General features: G+C 43.4%; 1 protein-coding gene across 2 annotated transcripts in view; it reads left to right on the plus strand.

Annotated features, from left to right (window-relative positions):
* Positions 1 to 18,946, plus strand: part of BRSK2 (BR serine/threonine kinase 2) — a 321,648-nt gene extending 302,702 nt beyond the window's left edge. The window contains exons 19-20 of one of the 2 annotated variants that reach the window (XM_082000492.1): positions 6,156 to 6,203; positions 17,879 to 18,946. In XM_082000492.1, the coding sequence (XP_081856618.1) occupies positions 6,156 to 6,203; positions 17,879 to 18,102 (272 nt within the window). In that variant the 3' untranslated portion in view covers positions 18,103 to 18,946. The remainder of the gene's footprint in view (positions 1 to 6,155; positions 6,204 to 17,878) is intronic. The other variant, XM_082000493.1, reaches the window with a different exon arrangement.
* Positions 18,947 to 26,368: the final 7,422 nt, after the last annotated feature.

Genomic DNA, 26,368 nt, shown 5'->3' on the forward strand with positions numbered 1-26,368 from the left:
CCCACATTCCCAGCCCTGAACACCTCACAGGAATTGGGGTGGTTGGACTCCTATTCACGTTCATGGTTTGAGGATACTCTGTAGGCAGCCCAGTGCTGCAACAGAACAAGCTCACAGTTCACTTTGACTCTCCTCCTCCATAACTCCAAGAATACTGCTGGCTCTGACCAGCAATACTGGCCCAGCACTGGAGATTTTCCTGGCTCCTCGTGCACAGACATACCCTCTGTGAGGTTGTGTCCCCTGCCTTTTAGTTCAGATGCTGTTACAGGTGGAATGATGAACACCATCTGTGAAAGGTGCATGCATGTGAAGTGAGACCTGCAGAAGAGGAAGATTCAGTGAACACAGTGTAAAGCAGAACAGCAAGACCTAATAAGCACATGGCACTGACAGTCATTCTCTCTCCTGCCCCTCTTTGATCTGTTATGCAGCATGCCAGCCCACTAAGCCGGCTTGCCTGGGTTTCAGAACGCACTTTCCTCTTTCTCATTTCCTCCAGCTCACAACAGTGTTTGTAGATGTCATGTTGCCCATGCATCTGTGTGTGTGTGTATGTGAGCCTGATATGTACCTGATTTAGGCAGAAGTGTTTCTGTGTCACACTTGAGCACCTTATAATCACACTTCCCCCTGGATATCCCTCCATTCACTTCCATTTTTCCTTCCTAAGACTGGCTGTGCTTATTTCTTCTGTTATACTCTGAAGCAGGAAAATAGCTTCTCTCCCTTACCTGAATAACTGTGTACATAAATGAAATCTGTCCCAAAAACTAATGTAATACTCCTAAAATCCACTGTCCAGTTGGCCAAATTTAGTGTAACATATCAGACTTCTGCCTTAATATTTCAGGACATTAAATCCTCTGTGGTATAACTGCTGAGAATACCAGGTCTACAGATTCATTACTGGTATAGAACAAATAGCTAGGGATTGATTGTTCATTTTTTCTTCCCAATGAAAGAACTAGAGGCCATCATATGAAACTAGTGGAAGCCATGTACCAAAAAAATACTGAATGTTGTGTCTTCATGAAATGTAAGACCTGTGGAACTCATCACTGAAGCAGGTTCTGAGTGTGAGGAGCTTGCAGATGCTCATCTTCCCCTGAGTATTTCTTACTCATAGGGGGGCTGGACAACTTCCTGGAAGAGAAATCATCTTGAGGATTGCTAAGCAGAGAAACCACAGCAAGCTCAGGAAATCTCTGACCTGAAAGTGGTGAGAGACTGAGGTAGCATCAGGAGGAAGTGTTCTGTATGCTTGGCCTGCTGTTACACTTCTGCACATCTGTGTGTCTGCTGATGGAGACAGAGCACTGGATGGTTTTGGCCTTTGATCTGAACCAGACTAGCTGTCCATGTGTTCTTGTTACTGGTATCACAAAATCCATTAAGGCCAGCGAGGCCATGAAAGGACAGTCCCTTTTGGATCAAGAGCGAGTATCGCTGTCTATGAGAGCAGCTGGTCTTGTCTCTCATCCATGTCTGGCTCCATCCAGGAGCCTTATAGTCAGAATCTCTACTTAGGTAATCCCTGGGCAGGACTTCCCTTTGGTGGGATAAAAGGACCTCACTCCATGGAAGAAAATATCTCAGATTTGTGCCTTTGTTTCAACCCAATACTCTTCCCATTAAATCGTAATCTGTTTTCCCCCAATGCCTTTGCACAGAAGAGTAATAGCTGGTGAATAGGGACATGCAAAAGCCATCTGTGATCATTCACAGGGTATCAATTTTTATTTCCCTGGTATTTTCTTGCCTCTTTGGGCTTTAGTTTTAAGTGTGAAGTGCTGCATATTCTTATTTCTTCCCGTTTTCCCATGTTCTGGGCAATCAGCAAAACTGAAATAGCCTTTATAACTTCTTTGTAATAGGTTTTCTGTTTCTTTATTATATTTATTGGCTTCATGTCAGATTTTAACCATTGGCATCTCAAAGTTCAGAGCATTCCAGTGTTACTGCTGGAAATGCCTTTCATCAGCATAAGCAACTGTTTAGAGACCATATCCAGCTTCAAATTAGGGCAGTGCAAATTCTTGCTCACTGTGTGTATCTTCTATATATGCACCCAAGCTCTCTTACTGTGCTGGTGTACATCTCGAAAAGCAAAACATGTTCATGTGACTCAGAAACTTTACTAGAGTGTTGATCTGTGAATTCTGGGTGTTCATCTTTATGGCTCACAAGACCTGTAGGTTGGCTAACTTGCTGCAAAAATTTAGTAAGAAACCTACAGTTTCCAAATGTGCAAAGGATATTAAAGGCAGAAAAGGGAGTAAGGAGCAAATTAAGTGCTTTGCAAGGTAAACTTCCAGCTGCAGACTTAAAACAGGGCTATGCAAATGCCAGTTTGGAATTGGACCGCAAGTAAATTTTATCCAGGGCTCATCCAAGTCCCAGGTTTTTCATTTCCTGCATTCTTGTGCAATCTTTTATGTCTTACCGCTCTTGTAGTGTCTGGGGCAATCACTTCATTTTGCTGTCATGGTTCCCAACTACAAAAGGTGCCATATAATGCCTGGTTGGATTGTTAGAGCACTGGTTTTTTGCTAAACAGCTTCAGTATTATTACTGAACAGACCTCATTAAAATTAACTGAGTAGTCATGAAATAAAGCATGTAGAAAAAAGTCCAAGCTTTTCAGAGTTTTTATAGGAGAACAGTGCATTTCAAATAAGCACCCAAACACTGGGGAATTCCAATCTAAAGGATAACTGCCTTGGACCAGAGGAACTGGTGACTCCCTTGACATCATCTCCTTTAATGGAAATGTTTACTGGGGACTATGAGCATCTGGCAGGAGATGCTTAGTGCTTTCTGGGATCTAGCCCTGGATTTGGAGATCTCAGAGGAGCAGCTGTTTGGGTGAGATTTCCTGGGCTGGGACAAGTCTCAGCCTCAGAGATATCAAAAGCATCACAAATCAGGCAGCTTGATTGTGAAATTTATGTAGGATAGAAACACAGAAATTAAAGAAAAAAGAAAATCAGGAAAGAAAATTCAGCAGAACACTAGCATTTCTTAATGGATTCAGAGCCTGTTTGGCCTTTTGAAGAAAGGTCTTATTTTAACCAAAGCATTTGCCATCTGTTAATGAACTGAACTGGGTGTCATTTATGAAAGAGTCTTGGTCAAATCCAAAGTGTGAGTGACTGCCAGCAATCTCTATGAAATAAAGAATCGCCTTAACATCAGAAGGATTGAGATCTGACACTGCTACTATGCTTTAATTAAAAAATTAAACAGCACACATTAAAAATGCAGTTACATGACCCATCAACGTTTCTCAGACAGCTAAAGGCCTTTGGACCCTGGCTTTATTCACCTCACATAACACCTGAATCCCATGGTCACTGGGTTATGGATTATTATCCATGAGCAGAAGCTGGCTGCCAAGAATCTAAGGCTTTCTAATTAGAATGAAAATTCTACTTTAAAATTATGAAATATTTTATTATATAGAGTATTTACTAAAGCAGATGTTACAATGTCATGGAAATGAAAGAAGTATTAAAGTAATTATTATAACAGAGAAGCTGAAGGCATATTAGCTCCGTTAGTCTTTCAAGAGATGCAGTATGAGCTACTGTTTCTGGTATGCTCATGTTTGCTATGCCTTAGGAATGGGGGAAAAACAACCTGATCATGTCTTGGAAAGACATCAAAAATAAAAATAAATTCCTGTACAATTCCTGGGACTGGCCATGGCAATATAGAGAACGCAAATTATAGTTACGCCTAAAAGTTTTAAGACAAGTTAGAGGTTTTATTAGTGTTCCTTTGATATTTTTCCATGGTCTTATATTTAAAAAAAGGGTTTGTGTTTTATCCTATCCATCAAAACCAATTCTATAACCTACAAATTTAGGTTTTTAGGAACAAAATGGGGTACAGAGTCCAAGATGTTATGCTGTCAAAAAGCCTATGTTACAATCTTTTTTTTTTCCTGTTGTAGATCTGTCAGTTTGTTTTCTAATCACATGATTAATGTATGTAGGCCTGTTACACAATTAGCTTTAAATGAAATACTAAAAAGAGCTATGCTGACTGCAAGTAACTTAGAAAAAAGACAGTATTCTGAAGTACTAACTTAAGGAGATGTGATTATTTTTAATTTGTTAAAATTAACAAGGAAACAGAAATACCAATTTCAAGAGAATCTTAGTAAACCAGCCACAATGTTTACCTACTCTGACATTATCCAAATACTACCTTTTTTGTTCCCAGACTGCTAGTTACTGTGTGGCCAGTCAGTCTGGATATACTTGAGAGGAAAATTCCGGGTTTGGAGGTGGGAGTCAGAAACAATCTTGTGGTCATATTGGAGACCTTCCTTGCTCTTACGTGCTTTTTCAAAGCATGAGTTCTACTAACGATTGGGTGAATGTTCTGAGCTCTACCACTATACACCTCTACTACACTGCATTACAAGGTGTAGTTGCCTCAGCGGGGGCTGGACAGGAACCACTAAAAGGCATGAGACAACAAACGCAGTAATTCCAAGTTATTAAAGAAAAAAATTATACAAACTCCTGACTGTGACTTATGGTTGTTGGCGCAATCAGCAGCTGGAGGCACTTCTTAAACCTGTTAGGCATCTTCAGGAAGAAATGTATTTTGGGAGCTTAATCTGCCTTCACTCAGTCAGATGAGCCAAAGCATTTCAAAGGCAGGTAAACTCCTGGCCTCTCTGACACCTCTGATACTTTGTTCCAGTCCTTGAATCCTCTCTTCTCCTCCACCTCCTTCCTTTTTCCCCTTTCTCTCAATCTTGTGCCTTTCTGAGAGACCTTCCATGGGTATCATCTCCCACTGACCTCTGCCAGCCTGCCTCTAACCTTGAGGATAGAGAGCATGTAAGTGCTGCTTAGATGCTTTGACCAGTGTCACTGGACCAAGCGCCTGCCCTCTCTACTCCATGCTTTCCCAGATGATCCGTGCGGCACAGGCCTGGCTGCATCAGAAAACATACATATCCATGCTCTTCTAGCATGGGTTCAGCTTACCCAAGCATATCCAGCACCCCTTCCCCTTTTTTGGAAATTACTTTTCTCGGTATTTAAGGGGAGGAATGCTGAGAAATTATCCTTTCCTCTCTCCTGCAGACTTTTCAGCAGACAGGGAGTCGTTAGAGCTTCCTAGCAGTTAGGGATTTGCAGCATATGTGTGCGTGTTTCCAAGAAGCCTATTTCTTGAATACCCAAGTGTTCATCGAGAGGCTAGGCAAGAGGACATCCGAGACAGAACTGAGACAGATCAGCACTGAGTGCTTTAACTGTTAGACACTTGCTCAGCAGCGAGTGGGTGCTCCACATTGTCCAGCACTCATGGATGCAATGATTTAGATCCGAAATGGAGGGGAATCCTGGCTGCCAGCAGCAGATACAGCTTGCCAGCAGGTTCCACATGGAAGTGTCCAGCAGGGCTGATCCTTTCTGCTTTAAAGCTGACACGTAGAGCTCCTTTGGCTTATCGCACCTGAGTAAGCGGCGCTCAGGGGCTGCAGCAATGGGAGCTATACACAAGTGGACAGTAATGCCTTAGGGACAGATTCTGCCACCCTTTCCAGAAGTAATTCTATTGCCTATGAATAGTGACATTGAAAGCAAGAGAAGTAAGAGACTACACATGAATGAGAGAGGCAGAGTTATGTTGAGGACTTGGACTTATCCTTTGGGGTCTAAAAGATGGTTTTGAGCTGTGTAAGCAGCCTTCTCATTCCATGTTGAATAGCACAGCGCTGCGTTTCCTCTCTCCAGGTGTTTGATGTACATAGATCAGCTGGCGGGGCATTTCCTGGCTGTTGCAAGCTAACTTGCAAAGCAGGCCAGGTGAAACAACGTGTTCAAGGTTTTTAGTTTGCTAATGTGGTGGCAGAGTATTTCCCACATCTCATAAATACCTGTAGCTATGATAAAGAGGTGAGTGGAAGCGGCAGAATTGAAGCAGCATCCACTCTTAGTCACAGGGCCAGGTTTGCACTGGCATATAGTGGGTGGCAGAATTTGGCCTGGGTTGTGTAAAGACCAAGATGTGTATATGTTTCCTGCTTCAGGTAATAATGTGCTAAGTTACTACTTTATGCACAGAGGTATGGAAACCTTTTTTTATGTTTTTCCCTCCCTCCCTCCTCTTTCCATTCTATGATCCAGACACCACTAACTGTATGGAGTTGATGACTGGCAGACTTTCCAAATGTGGTAAGAACTTCCTTCCCTTCTGCCTTTTCTCCTTCCCCAGACCCTGCTGAGCAACATAATAACGCGCCGTCCTGTCCCTTCCACCTGTTCCCCTTCCCGATCCCTGCTCTCCCATGCTCTTTTCAAGAGTACCCACCCCGTAACAGCCCACTGTGTCTTTCACTTACCTGGTGGACACAAGCATATACCCTTTATTCTGTTCCTCCCCATCCATGCACAGATGCACAGGCTCCACCACAGCTTTCTCCTTCATAGCACAAATGTGGGGTGTTGCACTTGAGATTCCCTCCCTCACTGTAACCCAGGCCAGTGATTTTCTTTTCTTTTCCTGTTTTTTTTTCTCTTTTGTTTACTTGCTGCCTTTGATTCATGATTCTTCAGTCCCTTTTCTGCAATGAAGCTGAATGCTGCCCTGCTAGCTGCTGTCTCCCTTGGTTTCCTGCTATTTATTGAGACAGGATTGTTGTGTTATTTAATTCCCTTTTGCATCCACTCCCTTCTTGCCCAGATATCCTTGGGGTAAGAGCCTTTTAAATCTTCTATAAGACACACTGCAGATGATTCTCTCTCAGACACTTAGCTATTGTAAATTGTCATAGTTCCAGTCTGGTCTTGGGGAAGGATGTTGTGTCTCTAGCTAGGGGAATAGTGAACCTACTGGCGATTCAGAATTTTGCTAAGAATGAGGAAAAAAAAAGAGTTTCCTGCAAAACTTGCAGCTCAACTTGCTTGGGGTTCCATGAATTTTGTTAACTTCTCCCTTAACCTTCCCTCCCCTCTATGTACACATGGACTGTATTCTTTCTTTCATTACCTGTGTCCCTACTGACTTGTCCAAATACAATAGTGGAAATACCCAAATACTATAAGAGAGTTTTTTGTCTTATTACTTATATCTTGGTACAGAAAGGTTCTGTAAAAGAGACCACCGTTCTCTTTAGATTTGCATTCTGGTATCTAGGTTGAATTCAGATATCTCTGTGAAAGGGAACACAAGCTGTTGACAAGTGATTACTGAGCTAGTACTGCTCTCCAGCTGGACCTGTGACTCCTGTGTCATCTCTTCGTAAACTGAGGAATGTTCTTCTGGAGTTGTGGAGTCAGTAACAACAAAGGAAAATTGTCACAGTGGAGATAATATTAGGTTTATGTATGTGACTGAGGCAGAATTCAGCCTGTTTCCTGTATTTCAGATGATCTTTTTCCCTTAAGTTGCAGTTTTGCTGGGTGGTATAGTATTTCCTTTGCTGTGAAAGGAGCTCATTTGATTTCCTATTTGAGTTTTCTGATCTCCTCATGAAGACTCATTTAAGTTGTAGGCAGACCTCTAAGTTTCTTCTTGAAGGCGTCAGACAGCAAATCCCTCTTCTCCCTCAAGCTTTTGTTTCTTGCCTGGATCTGGCATTCACATCATATGAAAATATTGAAATGCTGATTCTACCGATTGCTTGAAAGTTAATTGAGCTATAGAGATAACCAGCCAGTACGCTACATTCTTTAGATAGACAGCATTACTGCTCACTCGCAGTTCAGGCAGGCCCTCCAGCTCGCACAGTGTCAGCATCAATCCAACAAGGGACAAAGAGGACAAGGTGAAGGCCAGCAGGGAGACTACTTTGTGGCAGCTACAGCACAGACAGGGCACACCTACATATACAGAGAAGAGGAAGGATGGGTTATAGGGGTTTAATGGAGCTGCTTTCTTTAAATCATATTCCTGTTGGTGGCAGTGCTTACACACAACATAAGCAGTGGTGGTTGCACCATGCTGAATTCCACCCTCCTGTATAAGTCCATCTACAATTTGGACGGGGAAGCAAAAGGGAATGATGCCAGCATTTAGCCTATTATTGTCAAACTGTCCTCTGTGACTTTCAGGACAGGTAACCCTCTGTGAAGTTGACACGTTTATCTAGTAACAACAAATAGTGTAAGAAAAACTATGCTATGTAATTTTTTTACCTCATCATTGTTCCATATTCTGAAAGTGAGCACAGGGGGGCATTTTTGCCAAAGAGTTAACACTGGAGCAGGAAGAGCTAATCAGATGCTTTATGACTGGCTCAGCCATGTGAAAGCTCTGGTGGGAATGAGGAATATCTTTCCACCCGCTAGAAACCATTGAATGTTGTAATCAACAGCAAGGCAAATTTATTTAGTCCTTTAAATGTTATCTCTTCTGCTAGCAGTGGTCGTCAATCTGAGAAGTGATTTTGCATATAGCCATTGGCACTGAAAAACAAGTTAATGTTGAACAGCAGAGGTATGTCATAGGAGCTGCCAGTATCCAAATGACGTAACAGCTGCTGTATCAACCCTACCTGCCCATACTACAAAACCACTGCCAATTCTTAATATTTCACAATAGAGGAAAATAATTTTGCTCGCAATAAAGTTGAAATACACATTGTGGTGGAATATTTAATTTTATGTTTCCACCTATTTCAACAGGGGCATGGGCATCCCTATTGTCAGAAAGACTAAACTGGTTTCCATGAAGTCTTTCATATCTGTTCATAAGGTTAAATTTACCTTGTAAAAATTAAAACCTTTACATTTAAAATGCAGCTGTAACCTGAAAACTGCCTATAGGTTTGGTGCCTACCTAGCTGATCTGTTCCTTCTGTGTATATAGAGCCAAATCGGTTTAGTGACAAATAAGCATTACCACTTTATGTGCTGCCATTAAGCCTTCTAAAATCAACACAGCTGTAAAAGGACAAGATGGATTCTGTTTCTTTTGAGGCAGGATTGAAAGAACTGTTTACTACCATCTAATTTGGTATTTATGTCTATCTCACTGAAGAATAGGTTGTATAATTGACAATGAGGTTCTAATAGGTTCTGCAGAGCCTTTACATTAAAAAAAAAAATCAAGATAATACACAAACTGGAAAGCCCTCCAGCTTCAACCACAAAGCAGGGAATTAGAAAACAAGTATCATTGTAGATTCAGCACATTGGATCTGGAGCCATTAATAATAAACCACACAGAAGCCCACAGTGCCGTTTCAGTAGTCCTTGTTCAGAAAAGAGTCTGTCTGTACAAATTTTAATGACTTTAAGTCCTTTAAACAGTGAGCTGAGAATTTCTTTGGGTGGTTGACTTAGGTCTTGACTTAGCAAGTATATAGCTCCCCTTCCCAGCCATCCCCAGTTTTTTGGAGTCCTTAGTAAGTATGTTTTGCCAAGGTGCTGGCTGCTGGAAGAAAGCTCTGAAAAAACTGCCTTCTTGACTTTACCTTTTGAGAAACACTTAGCAGGGAGTCTGTAAGCTTGCCAGTCTCCACACTGTAGCTGTCTGGGGCTGAATTCTACTTCCAAGTAAGTCAATCTTTGCTTGTTGCTTTCTATCCCACATGTCGCTCAGGAAAGTCTTCAGTTACATCAGTGGCACTTCCATGGAACTGGGTGATGATAAGAGGAGGAGAAGGTTAGTATGTATAACTAGTGCAGCTCCAGTCAAATCATGCTATCGTGTTAGGCGCTGCACACATATAAGTTCCTGCAAAGTCTTAGACCATAACCCTGTGACAACAGGCTGGCCAGAAGACCTTGTGTTTATTCTTACACAATCTGTGTTGCCACTTACAATTTGAAACCTTGATTCCTGGCACTAGAGTTAAACAAAGCACTTTATGGATCCTTGTGTGTACCAGCGGCTATCACCAAAATGATCTGATCAAAGTGGAAGCACAGCAAATCCACTTGCCTTTCATATCTTTCCAATGTATCTCACTCAAATCCCTTGCTTCCAGTGTTTAGGACTTGACATAGCTTCCTCTTCAGAGCCATCTGACCTTGTCCCCCATGGCCAATCATCCTCTGTGCACACAGAGCAATTGCACTGCAGTAAAGGCTTCTCTTCATAGCTCCTTGCAATCACAGTTTGATTAATACAGACGCAAGCCCATGTCAATAGCATCTCAAGCTACTTGAGAAATTAGGAGACGTTTTGTAGTTTAAAACTGGTTACGTCACATTTGGGTTGCAATTGCAGCATGTAGCTTTGTGAGTGCTAATTTAGAGACTGTTGGTGTTACTAGAAGCAGCAAATATCTGGATTTGGTGGTCTTGGAAGTGATCCTGATCCATATTGGCATTAATTAATGGAGCTTCTCACAAAGTAGCTATTTGATGGAAGAGGAAGCTAATTTGCACTCATAAAGTCATAACTGATGGCAGAAACACTGATGCTGAAACATGCAGAAAAAAAACATGCTGCCATCCCAGCTGAAAAGCTCTTCTCACCACTGTTAGACTGTGAGGTAGTCAGAACAATATTTTTTATTAGCATTTCTGAAAAATGTGCTGGCTGCTGGTCTTTCTGACTATGTCTGATTCTTTTGTCTAAATTGTGACCCAAATGAGAGAGAAAAGGAAGACCCACCTGAAAGACAGTATATTCATTCATAATGGATGGATCATGACAAGTAAGATGAGCCAGGATTTCCAAAGACTTCAAGCCACGTTTCCCAGTTATCCTTGTCCATTCTACGAGTATCCTTTGCTGTCCAAATGGATGGCTGACTCCCCCTCCATGGTAGTCATATGTCTTCATTCTAGTGTTGTGTTGGGGAGACATTTATTTTCCAATTCATGACTCATGTTTTTGCAGTGTAGAAGAAGGTAGCAACAAAAAGATGAATCCAGATATACTGAACTATTTGTTACATGTTGGATTGTGTTTTGACAGCTATGGCTAGATTTTTACTGCCCAATACAAGATCTTTTCCTCTTTCTCTGGAATAATATCTAATGCAGAAAACACAGATATGTCTTAATTAAGATCACAGTACTTTATTTACAGCAGGCAGCACTTCAGGATGCTCCATGTGAATATTTGCTCGCTGTATTAAGCTAAATTTGACACGGCCTCCCCAGAAGATTAAATCATATTTTGAAGGGATTGATTCAGAGGAAATGAGAAGGCAACATTTCACCAGCATACACAGGTCATTTCTCTCCTTAGGGACAGGTCAGAGAACTTAAAACCCATAAGATCATACTTGAACATGCATCTGGCAGGAAAGGACAAAATCATATTATTAAGTGCCAATAAATTTCTGACATTTTTATAGACAAAAAGTTGGAATGAAGCAGCAGAAGTCTCTAAGAGAATGGGTAGCAGTAATACTATCATCTGCTGTCGCTTTACAAGTGTAGGTCGTCAGCTTCCCCTCTCAGCACACTCTTGTGCAGGCAGATCTTCGCAAAAGGACGGGCAGATACAAAGAATTCTTGGGCCGAGTCCTTTACCAGCCAGTTTGCCAGAATAGCATGATTCCACAACAGAATCGGGCATATCTTCATCCCACCACTATCCTTGCCTGCTCTTTCAGTGCCACCAGCTGTCCAAAGGAATATATGATTCCCTTCTCTCCATCATCATATCTCCTTTTTTGAATGTTACGTGGTGATGCTGGATTGGCTAGAGCTATTCATCAGTAATGGACATGTTTGTTTTCTAATTAATTAACTCAGGCCTTAGCTCTGCAGAAGGTAGCAGTAAGGAAATATGCCTCATCTATTTGGGTCTTTGCTGCCTGTGCTCACCATTCTCTAACTCATTACCCAAAAGTTACCTGTCTCAGTTACATTGTCTGTGACAGGAGAGGCTGAACTGGATCTCTGCTTCTCTGTGTGTGTATGAGAGCGAGAAAATATGCAAGACAGAGGCACAATGGCTGTCTGGATGCATCTAGTTAGTCACAAATACTGGGCCACCCTCCTGCAGAGGAGACGGGATGTTTTAGGGGAGTAAGAACAACAATGGGTTATAGAGCATTTAAATGTCATGTTGGTTGTTCACATCTGCCCAGGTGTGTAGTGATTGAAAGTTCCCACCTTCTGCTGGTAGCATGGACACTTGTGCTAAGTGTGTGATAATCTGAGAAGCTCTTACCAGCAGTCTGTTTCTGCAAACACTGTTTTCAGTTGGCATTTTTACTGGCAAAGTCTAAGGACTCTGGAAAATAAGCTCTGTTGTTACTTTTGGAAGTCACCTTTCCCAATTGCAATTCAGGTGTCCTGCTAAGAAACTGGTCTTGTTCTGTGGAGTGTGTGTCTCCATTTTCTAGTCCTAAACTGAAATGAAATCAAAACAACTGTCCCATTAGGTAACTAACTGGGGAAAAAAATGGGAAAACTTGTTCTGGTCAATCTGTTGTGACCATTTATAAAACCTGTAAAAACCACATCCACATCTCTTGATATGCTTTCCTGACTTCCTATATTCTTAGACAAGTACCCATCTTGGGATTTTTGCACTTTCTTCAGCTCAGTTCAAGTGGCCTAGGATGGGTTCATAGACTAGGAGGAAGTTCTGTGTGATGGCCCCCAGCAAGACATTGGAATAGCCTTTCTGTCACCCTTCTCTAGTCTAGAGGAAAGCCTTATACATCCAACCACTAAAGGAGCAAAAAGTTCTTTCTGTAGCCTTCTTCAGTAATCAGTGAGCTCGTTGAGGCATCTCTTTGATTTGTATTTGTACAATGCCTAGGCTAGGGGCTCTTTAGTCTGGAGGAAGACCCCTACATGATACTACAACTAAACAAAGAGGAATAGGCCACTTTCATCTTTCTGTCATCTCTTTCACTGCATATACTTTTGGAGTGTGTTCTATATTTCAAGTCTTCTGTTTTCAAAGGCAGAAGAGACTCTGCCAACAGAAGCCAAGCAAACAGGCAAAAAATGCCTAGTCTTAGCAAAGAAGGCTAGAACTCTCTCAAAGTAGCAAAATGGGTTTGAAAGGGAAAGGATTATCAGCCATCAAGACAGTGTTTCAATGTTTTATGTGAAAGGAGTTGGATTTTTGTTACATGATTCACTGAAACCACAGCTGCTATCAAAATACAGAGCAAGCTAGGGCTGAAAAAGACAAGGGGTAAAGAGAAAGGAATGAGTATAGGAAGAAAACCTCAGTAGCAGAGGCAAGCAGAAGACAGTCAGAAAGGATGCAAAAGCAACAAGGGAAGGAATGTGGGAAGTCAGGTTGACAAAGGGTATCTCTGTTTCCATGCAGACCTATCTTTTCCCCATCCACTTCCTCCCAAAGCCTAAGCTAAAAATGCAGAAACCCAAAATTTATCAGTCTATACAGAAAGGAAGGACAGAGGTTAATCCCACAGGTGGCATATTTGTTTTGTGCAATTTTGTGTTCAGCACCAGAAGGATTAATGCATTAAAAATAAATAGACTTGAGAGAGATGGTTTCACAGGAGAGGGAGGTGCCTAAGGGTTTGCTTCCGTTAAGTCAATGGGAATGTTGCTGTTTGCTTCAACGAAAACAGGACGAAGTGCTTATCTGACTGGTCTTAAAACATTACAAAACAGCAGGCTCTAATCAGTGACTGAAGCCTCCAGGTTTGTCCTGAAGCTGCTTGTTCACCACCTCCTGTTATTTTCAATGGAGGACTCTGAGAGTCTTTGCAAGGTAAGGGCAGAGTTTCTGCAAGGTCAGAGCAGGGTCTTTGCAAGGCGCATCCTTTCCTGGTGTCACTTCTGGTGCCTAGAGTGAATCACCTCATTTTCTCTTTCCTCTCTTGCCTGGGTGCTCCACTTCCACTTTGGTTCTCAAACTTGTGACACCACTGGGGCTACGTCAATGTTAGACAGACTTCCTAAGAACAGCAGATGAAATACTGAGGACTGCGAGGGTTGACACAAGCCACCTGCCCAGCTTCCTTTTACATTTTTGCGTCTGTCTCCAGCCCTGTTACTTCCTTGAATACAACAGTGCCTATTGCATTCAAATGCATTCACATTTTGACTTCTTTTTTGATATTTGGCCATGACAATGCTGCACACAGGTGCCACAAACCATAAAAAAAACCAAAAAGCCTTCTCCATAAATATATTTCTCTCGCATCCCTTTAATACACAACCCTTTCATAAGCTTCAGTGCTTGTTTTCAAACTCATTCCCCCTCCCCATCTTGCAGCATACAGCTCCTTGGTCTTACTAAAAAATGCACATATCCATCTCCTCCTAATAGATGTAAACCTAATGCTCTGAACCTCCCCTCCTGCCTCTGGTCCTTCTCACGGTTTCTCACCCTTGCTACCCTTCACGCCTTCTTTGCTGTGTGTTGATGAACGTTTGCTCTCAAGGGGAAAGAAGACCTTAGTTACAGATGCATAAAACACCAGGGAAGTTTTGAAGAATCAGTGAGCCAAGCCTTCATCCCTGTCCAGAGGAAATAGGATGTCATCTCACTTTCTGAAATACAAGAGGCAGTCTTTTTGAGGCCCCCAGATGGACTTACAGGTGTAAAAGCCTATCACACATTTTGCACTGAATGCTAGGAGTGGAAGATTGCTGAAAAAGCTATTGTAATCCATCATCACTTGCATTTTCAAGTCTTGTTTTACTGGATGTAAAACATACATCCCTGGATGTACAGGGAACAGAGAACTAAAGAGGAGCAACACCACGCACCATTTTCATGCTTCCAGCGTAGCTGACCCATGTTTACATATCTCCACAGAAAAATGTGAGGACTCTTTGTCTATCCAAAGACCAATGTCTAGACCAGCCCAAGAGTGCGCTAATAAGCTGTCCTGTAGACAATATCAATGTAGTGATTGTCTGCATTGCTTGGGGTAGCATCAGTTCTTTCTTGACTGCAAGATAGGAGAGCATTATTACCTAGTATTTAATTACAAGTCCAGATACTACAAAAGGCAATGGAAGGAAAGGGTTAGTGAAATGGCCTATTTTATTTTTAAGTAGCTCTCTTTAAACATCCCTAAGGATTTCTTACCTGCCATTAAAATTTTACCTGAAAATGCTGATTATAAGGAATCCAGTAGTGATACAGGCAAAGAAGAGCACACTGTTAAATACTTTTGCTGCAATAAATCTCCGGGCACTTGAAAGCCAGTAGGGCATGGGGAGGAGAAAGGGTGGATGAAACAGGGGCTGCATATTTTAATAGGATGATTAAAAATCCTGTATCAGGACTCAGCAAATACAAGATATATAAATATAACTTCAAAAATGTTTTATTGCTCCATTCTTGCAAGTTGTACTTTTGTCTACTGTTCCTGTCTATGTGAAAACAAAAAACTTCCCCAATTCCTGCAGAGCCCTGCTTACTCTGCCCTCTCCTTTCCCTCTAAGCTTGTTGAATAAACTGCTCAGCTGAATAACTAGAGATATTCCCCTGCCCTTTTCTCCCAACCTAGCAGTCTTTCCCTCTCCAGCATTTTTTTCAGTGCTCTTTTTCATTCTCTCTGCTGACTCCATTTGCTTATGAAGATGAGGGGTCCAAAGCCACATAAGAACAAGATCTGCCCACATTCCTGCATTCAAGGCTGAGTGTTTGCTTTCCTTTTTTCTTTCTTTTCATTGAAAAGAGTATCCACCTAAAAGAAATAGAAATTAACCTGAGCAGATAAAAGTGAGTCTGAGCAGAGCATGTACCCACAAACCTAAAACAGTTTTAGCGAGGCTTAGGGAAATCTCTGAAATGGAAGTCATAGATGTGGAACAGATATCCCCCTTCCAAAGCATTTGCATGCATGTAGAAGGAAGCAGGTGGAGCTCACGGGGTTCTGACACCAAAACAACTGAGAGTTTGATAACTCTTCTCTTAGCTGGAAATTGAGATACATGCTTTGCCTGGCTGTTTGGGCGCAGCTCTAAGGCTTCAGTCAGTTAGGTGAATGACGCCCTTCCAGACACTAACAGCCATTTGCTTGTGGCATTGGTGTAACTGAATGCACGGACAGAACCAGGGCCAGCAGTAAGTTAACCACAAAGCAGCAATCAGAGGAAGACAAGGAATGAATTAGATAAGTAAGACTGAGATCCTTCACTGTATATGCCAGCCATTTGATTTTTCTCAATGCCTGTTAACATGCAGAGGAAAGCAGCAACTACCTGGTTAGCACAGGGCAAGAAAAAAAGAATAACATACTCAGTTTTGCAGGGCACAAATATTATGTATTTCTTCTTTCTTTGTATAAGAGAAGTTGATGTCTGTCTAGCATTTTGCGTTAGAGAATAAGAAAGCACTCAACAAGCTCTTCAGACAAGTTACCATGCATGGAGAGTACTTGCCTGCTATAGTAACTGGTTCACTTATGTTTGTAATGAAAGTGGAGGGAAATAACATTACCAAGCCACCAGTGTCCACCAACCGTGGATAAATGGCACTCTACTGTGAAGAAACCCTGTTGCTCCTGAGTGAATGTTCCCATCTTGGGGACCAACGGTTCCACTCTTCACAGCATACCACAACATTGGAAGGCAGATACAAGGAGCCCATTTCTTTCCAGGAGCTGGAGAATGAAATTACTTACGTGGGATATAAATGGTTTCAATTTGTTAGAACAATGGAGCCAACAGTCCCATTATTGAGAAAAGCATCATGGGGTTTTAATCATCATGAACAGGCATCACCTCCATGGTGTATGTTAGATGAAAAACACCTTCAATATCCATGTTCAGAGAATTTAGTGTGACCCCTCCTATGTCTGATCAGGATTAATCCCCCAATCCAAGAAAGTTAAAAGGGACTAGAAATGCCCCAGAAAGGCTACCTTTCCAGTAGCAGCTGGTCCTTTTCCCTCAGTAGCACCCCAGAGCCTTTACTCAGGTATGGCCTTCCACACATCCTCTGACACAGGACTAGATTAACAGCATACAACCCCGCTGCCTGGAGGTCCAAATGGCATGAAAGATTGTATTCATGTGCACAGTGCCCAACCCATGTTAATACTGCAGCCTGCTCCAGTGGCTGGCTTAATGAGATACCTGTTCTACTAGCATGCAGCCCTACAGCCCTCTACGGCTCCTGACTCCACTGGAGTGAATGGCAGTGTCATAGAGGCTGTACTGTAGAGAGAACATAAATTCAGGGCAATGAGGAAGTACTTCTTGACCCTGGTAGGTCCCAGAAATAGTTAGATGCATAAGAGCCTGCTTCCACAATGCATTCAGCACCTTCATTTGCAGGTACCTGTTGTAAGAAAGATCTGAAGGTGCCTAGAAGCTTGCAAGTACAAGCCACAAGCCACACATACAGATGGCAATGCTCGTGTCAGCCATAGCTCATTTTTCAAATGCCATTTCCCTTGGATCACTCAGGTGAGCAAGAAGATACTCAGAAATAAAACGCAAGCAAAGAAATGCCTGGCGTAGCCAGAGAGCTTAGCGAGGCTGCAAGGCAAAAACATCAACTGGCGACCACATACAAATACCCTGTGTTTGTAACAGCAGCAGTAAGATGGGATTTGCCTGTATCCAGCATTACATTCATGTGTGACGGTTTCAGTGCAGAGTGGCCAAATGACTCCAAGTAATAGACGGAACTATTTCAGCTGCACAGTACCGTGTCCTTTTGCTAGGTGAGACAGCAGTGCTCCCCAACTCAGGAGAAAAGGAGGACCTTCCCCCTAGGTGCTTTTTGCTCCCAGCCTCTTTATTTCTGTAGGTGTCCCATCCTAAACACTCTTCCTCTTCCTGCTCATTGTCTTCATCCCCCACACACCTCCACGCACGTGGCTCTGGATCTCCTCATCATGTTCTTCTCGTTAAAAACCCCATTGTTCATTTGTTTGTTTGTTCTCTCTCTTTCTCTCCTCTTTTTCTCTCTCTTTCCCTCTCTTTTTATTTTCTTTCTTTCCTTCTTTCTTTCTTTTTTTGTCTCCTCTGTTTTGTGTACCCAGGCAGCCCATTGAGTAACTTCTTTGACGTAATTAAACAACTTTTTTCAGACGAGAAGAACGGGCAGGTGAGCCATCCCCCCGGCACGCCAACCAAGCATAGCGCAAACAGCAAGCGGAGCGATTCCGGTTCTAATGACTATGGGTCTAGAGGAGACAATAAGTACCCTGCTGGCAAAGACAAGGCAAAGATGGTCTCATCAGTCGGCCTACAAGACCAACCTTAAATAAACACATAAAAAATTAAATAACTTAGAAAAAAACAAAAACAAAAAAGCAAGAAAGAATGAAAGAATATTCCTTAGCAAGCTAGCCTCTAAACTAGAAGGATGTATATACCTTGCCACAACAGTACAAAACTGTCTATAGACAAATTTTGTATGAAGGAATGACTGTATATATATACATATATATATTTATATATGATATATAATATATATCTCAGAAACAAACACAAAAACAAACGAATGAAAGAATGAAAAGAAAAGAAAGAAAAGAAAAGGTAGCACAGATGACAAACCCAGTTCACCAGATCTTGGGTTGTGTTTTTTTCGATTGGTTTTTTTTCCCTCCCTTTTTTTGAATGTTTTGCTTTTTTCCTCCTTCCTGATTTTTTGGGTTTTTTATTATTATTACTATTATTATTATGATTATTATTATTACTACTTTTTGTTTTGTTTTCTTTTGTTTTGTTTCTTGTTCTGTTCATGCTCTCTCTGTGTTTCTGACGACACCACTTGTTTCCGCTCTGCTACCAGGAATTATCCCGAAAAGTTAACATGTCAGCCACGGCTTCACCTTCTGTGCTCTGCGGACACTTGTTGACGGAAGGCAACCGATGTAGACTGTCCAAGGACCAGTCCTGTTTGAGGTTCCCAGCCTCCCCTCTCCCTTCGGGAAGTGGGCATCTCCCCCACTTCTCCCCAGACACCTCCCCAGTGCACGCCTTTTTTTTTTTCTCCCCCCTCTCTTTTTCTTTTTTGGTGCTCCACAAGAGAGACCTGCTCAGTTATGGGATTGCAGAGTCTGGGCTGAAAGGAGGTTGCAAATTGTTGGAGTGAAACCTTTACCCTTGGCAACTTCTGTCCGCGCAGGTGAACTCAGCCCGGAGGGGGAGGGTGCGGGGAAGGAGACGGGTGTAGCGGGAGCGCAGTGTTTCATGAATCCAGAGCGCGTTCTCATCAGAAACCAGCCAGGAGCAACTCAAAACTAAGCGTTGAACCAAGACAATATTGGGGAGCTTCATCACGGGGTTTTCTTAACCTTCTTTTTCTCCCCATCAACTTTTCCTTTTCTTTTGCCCCCTTTTTTTATATATACATGCATATATGTGTGTATATTTATATATAAATATACATACATACATACATATATATGTACAACATAATTGGTTTTTTTGTACTGTATCATTTTGCTTTTTGACCTGCTGGAAGGGGAAAGGAGTAAACTTAGGAGGGAGAGGGGGTTCAATGAATAAACACATACAAACAAAACATTAAAACTTAGGGAAAAGGCAACTTCTGGTAGCAAAGAAGAGGGACAAGACTCTGCCAAGGACTGTCTCTCCCGCCACCAGGCACAGTTGCCGCTGCTGCTACTGCTGCTCCTCCTTCGACACCTTCCTCCCCACCTGTCAACTCCCTGCCACTGTGCCACCGCGCTGGGACCTTCTTCGGCCAGCTGGATCCTCCACCACACCCTGCATTTAGAGGCAATTGTTGTGTTGCTAGTGCTGCATTGATATCAGTATTATTTCTTTAAGTTACCAGTTTCATTTGTTGGCTTGGGTGATTTTTTTTCTTAAAAAAAGAGAAAAAAAAGAAAAAAAGAGAAAAAAAAAGAAGATGAAGAGGAGGAAGAAAAGAGACTTATCTTGGGTTTTATTTCCTCTGTGTGTGTGTGTGTGCAAATCACTGGCACTTAGTTCATCAGAGCAAGACAAGGTGGAGTCAGGGCAATGGGAGACTTAATCACGAAGCTACTGTAAACTTTAAAAATTACTGCGAGATATTTTTATAAAGTTTTTGTTTTGTTGTTTGTTTTATTTTGAAGGGGAGGAGGGTGGGATCGGGTAGATGGGGACTTTTTTTTGTGTTTCAGTTATTAGGTCTTGGTTATTTATATATACATATATATATTTAAAAAATAAGCTGTTAGATATATCTTCTGTTTAATAACTGTGTAGAGGCAACATTGATTCTTATTTATTTTGGGGAGGAGGGGGAAAAAAGACACAGAAACTCCCTAAGTGTTCATCTTGTGACTTTGAGAAAGAAGAATCGCCGCCTTTTTTCCTCCTCCTCAGGAGTTATGTGACCAAGTGTAACTTATTCTGGCCCAAGCTCAAAGGTTCAACAAACAAAAAAACCATGGTTTTACGCGTGGAAGACAAAACACAGTGAGAAGTACTTCTTGACTGAGATTTTAAGAATGTAGGCTTAGCATTAGTGTTCAGCTCTTTTAATGACCTTCGATTGCTGCTCGTTGGGTTCCTATGGGTGTATGTTGTATCGCAAGATTTTTTTTATTTTTAATGATAATGTTGGATGAGTTATTTTTCTGTTGTTGTTGTCGTTGTTGTTTTTTTTAATAATTTTTCCCCTTCTTGGACCAGTTTTACTTGTACATAGGTTTGAAGATTAAAAAGAATTTTTAAAGACACAACTGGGGCAAAGACCTTTGACTTCTGCCCTGTTTCCCCATTCCCCCAAATGGGAGGGATTTAGTTTCTTTTTTTTGTTTTATTTATTTATTTATTTTCCCTATTCTTAAACTTTTCTCTCTCGTATTGCTGTGTGCATGTCAGACACCAGGGGGTGATGGCTGGGGAGGGGGGGAGGCAAGGGTGCAGGAGAGGGGGGCAGTTTTAATTGCATGACATTGCTGTAAATTAGTCTCTTTTGCTTTCGTTGTCTTTCCTGCCTCCACCCTCTCTCTACTTCTCCTCCGAGCTCCCCTCCCATCACCCCCGTCCTTCTTTTCCCTCTTTTCTCTTCCCTTGTGTATAGATTTTGATGCTTCTGTTACATTGTACCTCTACAAAAGGCTGGGATTTCAATACAAAATAATAATAATAATAATAATAATTTCAAAATACCTATATCAGCAAAACCCATGTGGTACAAGCAGGAAGGGGATTACTTACACAAGATATAAGAATAAATGAAAGCAATACCTCTTGTTATCCTTCCTATTTTGTACTTTGAAGACACACACGCGCGCACACACACATATACAGACACAAACTGACATTATTTAATGGTTTAAAATGGACAAAAAAATCTGATGTATCCCTTGTTAAATAACTGTGAGCAACTTTAGTTCAAAAACCAATAAATTCATTCAGTAAAGATACGATCTGTTGAGTGTCCTGTTTATGTCCATGGAAAATGAACTTCTCGCCAAGTGCCAGACCCAGTAAGTACCGTATCCTGGCTTTCTACACCAAAGGGGCTGAAGATGGCAGGCACTTAAGGCAGCACCCTCTCGGCCGTGGACTTCTCCTCGCAGCGCTGGGGGTCCGTGGCGCTGCGCCCAGCGTGCTCCATCCTCACAGCACTGACACGCCACGTATGGGCAAAGAGCAAGGACAGCTCAACCTTGTAGGCCTGGTTTTCCACAGTAACATGTTGAAAAAGATTAATCCACATTACAGAGCAATCGCACACCCCCTAGATCTGATCTGGATGGAAATCACTGTACCAAAAACTGTTGCTGCTTGTGATCATTCTCATCTCTAACCTGAGCTTCTCACATTGCTTCCAGATTTAGCATAGGAAGGATTTCTCCACCCTCCCCGCCTGAAACACTCTCAGTCACATACATTTGAAAAAGCTTATCAGGTATGTCCCTGGCTTGCGTTGCGTTTGGGGTGATTTTCTGCGGGGCGGTCGGTCGGCTTGCGTGGCTGCTGGTTTGTCACGCATCTCAGCTTTTGGGTGTTCGCCTTTACGCCAGATTTGTAACTTCTTCCAGGTTACTACGAGAGCCTGGAGGTTCGCCTCTTGGGCTCAGAGGTTTGGCTGGTGCACGCCCAAGAGAAACCGAGACCTGCGTAGGTGCTTCCCCGCGCGGCTGGGGTGAACGCTGGCAGGCCCAAGCCCACGGCAGGTCTGTGGCACTAGCCCCGTGGGCACTCGGGCCTCCGGACCGGCGTTCATCCGTGTCCCAGCCGCCTCCAGCAGCGTCCCCTCTCCGCCCGCGCCGCGGAAGGCCACGACGCGCTGCCTCAGGCGGAGGTCTCCCGCCCGCTGGGGCAGCAAGGGGCGGGGGCCGCTCGGGGATGGGCGAAAGGGGGACCCTGTGCGCGGCGGCCGTTGGAGAGCTCCCCCCCCACCCCGGCGCGTGCGGCGGCCGTTGGCCAGTCGCCGGCGGCGGAGGGGGGCGGGCAGCGAGCGCGGCGGCAGCTCCCGGGGTCCGGCTCGCTGGAGGGCAGCGGAGCGGAGCAGGTAGGGCCCGTGGGAGAGGGTGGAGCGGCGAGCCGCCGTCTGGAAGGTTCCGTGGTGCCGCTGCGGGTGTGGGGAAGCTATTGCGGAGCGAGGGCGGTGGGGCTGTGAAGCCTCCCGCCGTGACAGGCAGGCTCGCGGCGGCTGCCACGCCACAAGGGCAAGGTGTGGTGTCCTTTTGCAGTCCTCGTTAGTGTAAGCAAGCGGAGTAGTCGCCACCTCCCTGTTGTCGTGGCCACCATTTATGGCTGGTAGCCTATATCTGCCGGGGTGCCGCTGGAGTTGTTCCCGAAGGGCTCGATCAGAGGACGGTAGGCGGCAACCCCTCCCTCTGGGTAGTCTTGTGAAGAATAATGTGCAGGGAGAGCGTGTAGGAAAAGGATGCATCAGAGATGCTAGGAGCATCACAGTAGCAATCATCTTTCAGGGGTGTCATGGGCGTGGTTGTGGCCTGTGGCATCTTTCACAGATGTGCATATCAGCCTCCGGAGCTTTCTGGTAGAGTAGCACAGATGCTGATAACGCTCTGAAGCTTTCCAGGCAGGGGTGGCAGAGGAGGAACCTCGCAAGGATATCCCTGCTGCAGTAAGGAGGTCTCAGCAGGGTGCCAGCGTCCCAGCTGTAGCTGGGAGGTTGTGGTTCTGGCAGGCGGTGTCTCTGGGGGTTGGTGTTCATGTTAGCACCTGCTGCAGTGGGGCGGTGTGAAGGCTTGCACGGTAGATGGCATCCCCTGTGGATGCAGGAGGGACACAGATGCAGTGGAGGTCCCAAAGGTGTTTGCGTTGGAGGGGCAAAGGGGGACAGGAATGTTATGTATGTTATTCATAAAAAGTACACCCTAATCTAGGAAAAAGCCAGAGTGTTTTTAAGGTCTTTGTGGGATTTATTGGTCTGATGAAAGCCAAGGGGAGGGAGGAGCAGGAGCATGAGGGGAGTGGAGAAGCTGACAAAGATCAAAAGATGAGGAGAATCACAAGTGCTGCAGGATTTGGCCTCTAACACTGGAAAGCCAAAACTGGGAACTAACTATATATCATTTGCAGCTCTGAAAGTGAAAGGCTGTGTGGGGCTGGAATGCAATACAGGGGAATGGGTTTTAACAGCAGTGTGGCAGCAGCTGTATGCTTCTTCCTCACCTGTTTCTCTCCCTGTGTTTTCAGAAATGTTCATAAACTGGTATGAACTTTTTATGTCTCCAGTAGTATTTGCAACTATGCTCCCCAATATTCCTAATTTTATTCTCCAAAAGCTGTAAGAAGAAAATACTGAGTTTGCAGAGTGAAGGACCTCATGCTTAGGGCCTACCCACGTTTATTCTGCCTTCTTGCTTGACCATGTTCTAACATGTATCCAACTACATGATGTTATATTATCATCTGTAGTGCATAGGAGGGACTGTGCTTCCGAGTAAATTGAGTTTATGTTTAAACTGTTCTCTGCAAAACACCCTTCCTATTTTGTAGCTTAAATCTGAAGGCGAGTAGTAAATGCAGCAGAGGATTTTGGTATGCCTCTGTGGTTGAGGTAGTTGGATTATCTCTGCTGTCAGGTGGTGGCTATTGTGCTTGTCCAAACACCCCACCAGGTGATGGCTGCTGACATGCAGTGAGCTGTGACACCTGTCCTTATTTTGCTGTGAGCTGTGACACCTGTTCTTCTTTTGCTGTGGTTCTGAGTTCTGCAGCTCTCTGGTTCTCTTGGAGAGCCCAGCCCCTTGGACTCAGTACCTAAAAAACTTACTACGTTTAACATTCATCTGTCTGATTTCCTCTGGGTAAAACAACACAGCATATGACCTTCTGAGTGTAAATTGAAGACAAGGCAAGTGTGTAAGAGTCTAGTTTGCATTTTGTTTGTCTGTGCACATGTGGATGTTAACTTTGTTTAGATACATGCATGCATGAAAAATGTATTTGTGCTCAAGGTGATCTGTTATTAATTGAGCCAGTACCTGACATATGCTATATAGGCAATAAATTGTGTATATGCATCAAATGAGTAGATGAGCCCATAGTCATGTAGGTAATTCTCATTGCCACATGTCAGTGTACAGTCTGTTTGGGGGCTGAGAAAGAAGTCGGTTGTTCTGGAGAGCACTAAATGCAAATTGTCCAAGCCTTGCAAGTGATGCATGAAAATTTCCTCAGTAGTCAGGTTGGCTTTAATGAGAGTGATCTGTTACAAATGACTGAGCTTTAATAGTTCGTGCTAGGCAAAGACTAGTGTTTGTAAAGACAGCAAAACTTGTGTAAGTCCTCTAAGTAGTGCCAATTCTGGTACCTGCTGTTACAAGGTATGCCTTCTTTCCTGCTGATTTGGACAGTGCATTTAACCCAACAGACTTGGACATTTTCTTAATACTGCAGGAGAATGCCCACAGGGCTTGTCTTCCATGTGGAAGTCTGCAGGACTGGTGCCCCTACCTTTGCTTCATTTCAGCTATATACAACCAATGGTACGTGGGCTCGTGATGGAAGGGCAGAGTGTTTTGGTAAGGAAACAGATTTAGCTCTGAGTTTCTTATTATAGAAAACAACGGGGGGGGGGAGAGACACTTGTTTAAAACCTGGAAAGTATCTTAGCTCTTTGTTGTACCCTTTAATCTTCTTATTTTATTTAAAACCACTTCAACAGCTGCAGCTCCCATTTAATTTGGAGAACAAAACCCTAGCAGTTCAACTGTTGGGGGACACTTGAGGCCACAAGTGGAAGGGAAACACACACTGAGGGCAAGTCCTTTCTTCTTCTAAATGCACAACTTATTGTGTAGGTTATTTTTAGTGCTGTAATCTCACTGAGTGCTGCTGAGAAAAACTGTGCCAGGCAGGCTGGCAGGCTTTGAAGGGCTTGAGAAATGGGATTTCCTGTTCCACCGACTCAGAGCTGACTCTTGCCATTGTCAGGAGCTATTATCGCCTTCTCACAGCCAAAGCAGATAACACAGCTTCAAGGTCAGGGAAGACACAAGCTTTCATCAATAGTATTAGCAGAAGGAAGAATTTGCTTGCAGTCAGGGCGAATGTTTCTGTAGCTGGTGTTATCAGGTGGATCACAGAACCATGCAACAGTTGAGGTTGGAGGGGACTTCTGGAGACCTGCTCAAAACCGTTCACTGCTCAGTCCAGTTGGGTTCTGAGTATCTCTGAGGTGCACACTACACAACCTCTCTGGACAGCCTGTTCCAGAAAGAGCTGCTGGAGAGAGGAGAGAAATTTATTTCTGTGTCCCTCAGATTCTGACTGACTTGTTCTTTGTTGTGGCTATTGTGCTTCTGCTGAGCGTTATCTCTTGTGTGGACATACCTGGGGACTAGGAATCTACATCCAAATGTAGAATCAAAGAACAATTAACCTTAACCATTCCATGTGAAGGTATTTGCCAAATACTTGGATGGCATAGCAATGACGGCTTTGTCAGCACTTTACAGAGGCATGGCTAAAATCTTAATTGGACTAGGTAAGAGCAGTAAAGAAGGATGCCTCTTGCATTGGTTGTAAGTGAGAGCTGGTATCTGAGAGTGAGTGAGCACAACTCTCTTCCCCTCTCTGCCCCTTGCCTTGTGTTGAATGTATAACCTGGTAAGTGTGTGTATGTTGGGAGGCTAAATAGTTCATGGCTTACAACTGTAAAATAGACTCTCTGCAGTCTGCTGGTGGTTTTCCTGGTGCTAGCAGCACTGCTCTTGGGTGTAACAGAACCATGGGAGGGCCCCAGCCCCCACAGCTGGTAGAGACCTGTATTGGCTGAATTAAGAATTGCATTCAAAGGAGGTAAAGCTCCATGCTCCTATTTCCTTGTTCCTATATTTACATATAGTTTATCTTGCTAGGGCTTGGTGCTGTAAGTGACTGTGCTTAGAGTCAGCGGTGGGGGAGTCAGTGCTCAATTTGAGACTGAAGTATTGCCTCGGCCACAATGTGATGGTGGTGAGACCTGGCCAATATGGGATCCGTTTGCTGCTCTATAAGTTCCCTGTACATCTTTTTTGTCTGCAACTGTGTCTTTCATCTGTGAAGTGGCAGATCCTTTCCTGTCCCTTGTGCTGGGA

This window comes from Phaethon aethereus (assembly GCF_964289735.1).
Source record: "Phaethon aethereus genome assembly, chromosome: 5".
Classification (NCBI taxonomy): Eukaryota; Metazoa; Chordata; class Aves; order Phaethontiformes; family Phaethontidae; genus Phaethon; species Phaethon aethereus.